General features: G+C 40.4%; 2 protein-coding genes across 2 annotated transcripts in view; both read left to right on the plus strand.

Annotated features, from left to right (window-relative positions):
- LOC115535463 (major histocompatibility complex class I-related gene protein) overlaps nucleotides 1–2,411 on the plus strand; it is a 9,063-nt gene extending 6,652 nt beyond the window's left edge. Inside the window, exons 5-7 of the mRNA XM_030346711.1 lie at nucleotides 158–184; nucleotides 387–454; nucleotides 1,497–2,411. Coding sequence (XP_030202571.1) covers nucleotides 158–184; nucleotides 387–454; nucleotides 1,497–1,508 — 107 coding nt within the window. The 3' untranslated portion in view covers nucleotides 1,509–2,411. The remainder of the gene's footprint in view (nucleotides 1–157; nucleotides 185–386; nucleotides 455–1,496) is intronic.
- Nucleotides 1–2,897, plus strand: part of LOC115535430 (major histocompatibility complex class I-related gene protein-like) — a 43,258-nt gene extending 40,361 nt beyond the window's left edge. The window contains exon 8 of the mRNA XM_030346630.1: nucleotides 1,520–2,897. The gene's annotated coding sequence lies outside the window, so the exon portion shown is untranslated. The remainder of the gene's footprint in view (nucleotides 1–1,519) is intronic.

Consider the following 2,897-nt stretch of genomic DNA (forward strand, 5'->3'; position numbering starts at 1 on the left):
CACCCACTGGTGGTCTGGTGGTAGAAACCTCTCCACCTCTGAATGATGAACCTCCTCCAATGTCCACTGAGATGTTGTGGCATTAAGAATATGAAAGTATAATAACATCAGGATATTGACCACTGTTACAACACTAATCATTTCTCTTGATCCTTAGCTTCAGACCAGCGACACAAACCAGTTGGTGGGTAAAATGAATGTTTACTGCAGTTCTGTTCCTATGATTAATGCCACTTACAACACAGAGACCTTGGTGACTTTTCTAGCTCACTGGGCTATACAGCTCTATAGATCTAGAAACATCTAGCTCACTGGACTATACAGCTCTATAGATCTAGATACATCTAGCTCATGACTTCCCCTCCTCCCATTCTGATACTTCCCAGGTTCTGACACCAGCTCTGAGAACACTGAGGGGCAGAATCCGGCTCCTGAGGCCCGACCTCTGATCACAGTCAGTACTTTACCACTTTACAATACTTATTCAGAGTCATATGTTTCCAGTTATATTTATTTGCAGTCTACTTTATCACAGCGATAGTAATACAACTATTAACAATACTTCACCACAGTAAAGGTACGGCCACACTGAGCGTGTTACGCACGTTAGAGGTGTAGAAAATCAGCATTTTTGCATCGGGAACCATTGGTTTAGGCGTGTAGATGCGTTACACGCGCTAAAAGAGCGCGTTAAGCGCGTTAGATTTAGGCGTTTTAAACCTAAATAACGCGCCCAACGCACCTACTCGCGGAGTTCAATCATTTTTTCTTTTTACTCTCCTACGAGTGACGCTTAGCCGCGATAGCCAATCAGCGTTGAGCTTGACCCGACGTCACTGGCAGAGAGACGGAGGACGGACGCTCCGCAGCTGATAAGGAGCGCCTGTAGTTGGTGTCCTGACGGGAGATCCTGGCCCCAACCCGGGCTAGCAGGTCATCAGACATGGCCCAAGTCAACCGAAAATACGTCTGGAACCGGCCGTCATCCAGGCGGAGTTCCTGGAGGAGGTGGTGAAACCCACCCAGCTGTGAGCGCCTACGGAGGATGTCATGCTCCCAAACACGACGGCGTTTGGGTTTCCTGCTCTCCTCGAACTCCCACAACAAATACAGCGCAGCGATGGTGGTGATCTCGGCCTTGTTGGTGGAGCAAAAGAAAAGGAGCGGGGGCCAATACGTTTTGGGCGGGCTCATCTAGCTTCGTATAGGCGCGTTAGGTGCGTTGAACCATTTTTGTGACACACAATGATCAAGCGGCAGGCTAGGCGCGTTACGTGCGTAATGCGTTCAGTGTGGCCATACCTTAATAGATTAACAATCATATTTGAACAGTACTTCATCACAGTAATATTCTAACAGTACGTCATCACACTAATAGATTAACATTAACAGTCATATGTTAACAGTGCATCATCACAGTAATATATTAACAGTACAACATCACATTGATAATGTGTTTAATGTTTAATGCTGACTTGTACTTTCTTGCTGTTTAGGTTTGTAGTTAAATCATGAAGAGGCTTCTCACGTTCAGCTTCCTAAATCAGGATGGAGTGGATCGCAGTTCGTTTATAATCCTTAAAAACAGGCTTGGGACTTCAGCTAACTGATGATGCTATAGCCTATTTGCTTAATAACAATTACATTCATACTTAACTTTATCTTGATAACAACCATTTATCCGTAAAAATTGTAAATCAATTAATTAGATCACTGTATTTGTGATAGATTTGATTAACTCACTGGCTTAAACCTGTAATCTTTCACTGATGCTTGGAAACCATGGCAACACGACCTCGCAACATAAGCTAGCACAATCGAGCTAGGCTGCTCTAGCATGAATAGTTTTTTTTGTATTTTTACAAAAAAATCGGAATTGGATTAAATATTAATGTTTTTTTTAATCATCCAAATGTAAAAATCGCTGTACTCTTGTTTGGGGTTATTTGGACAATATAATCCTCCAAAAAATCTGAAAATATTCTCAATATACTGTTTATAGGTTTGGTCCTATCATTTAGTGAAGTTATTGGGCTTTGTGTGACCAGAGTTCATATCTTTGATGATCTTCCTCCACTAGCGTCCTGATATCAGATGTCTTATGCTGAAAGACAAAACACACACGCACACGCACGCACACACGCACGCACACACACATAAAACACACACACACACACACACACATTCAACCACACATTCATAAACGCACATATCAACACATTTAGCTGAACGGTATATATCTAAACATATATATGGATGAAGATTAGATATAGCTAAAAAATATGCTGAACATTATATATAATTGAACGTTATATCTTTCTGAACGTTATGTATAAGTGAACATTATGTATAGCTCAAAATTGTTGATAATGATGTAATGCTGAATATATATTAAAGCCAGCTGAACATAATATTGTAAGAACAATTCATTAAGGGTTACATGAAACTTGGTTGCTGTAGCAGTGTGTGAGCATCAGTGCGTCTGATGTTGGAGTCAGAGTCACGTCTCTGTGGATAATCTCATCGAGCTGTTCTTCTGAATACATCGATATGAAGGCGCTAAGAGGGCTGCTGCTGTTGGTCTTTGGTCACGGTGTGTCCTCAGATATGACTGATGACAGTTTTTCCTGTTCAAAACTATTATTCCATAGTTGACTATTAATCAATAGTTGACTATTATTCAATAGTTTTATTTAAACGTTTCAAAAGGTTTGTTTCTGGTCCCTGAATAGGACACTTTTAGTTGATTTCCTTGTAAAACTGAAAACCATTCGCTTATCATCCCAAATACGACCAATTAATCCACAACATGATTAATCATTGACTTTGAATATTCATTTGATGATGTTGTTCATGAATCAAATAAATATAATCTATTATCGCTACTAAACATTAAA

The sequence above is a fragment of the Gadus morhua genome, chromosome 22 (genome assembly GCF_902167405.1).
Source record: "Gadus morhua chromosome 22, gadMor3.0, whole genome shotgun sequence".
NCBI classification, from domain to species: Eukaryota; Metazoa; Chordata; class Actinopteri; order Gadiformes; family Gadidae; genus Gadus; species Gadus morhua.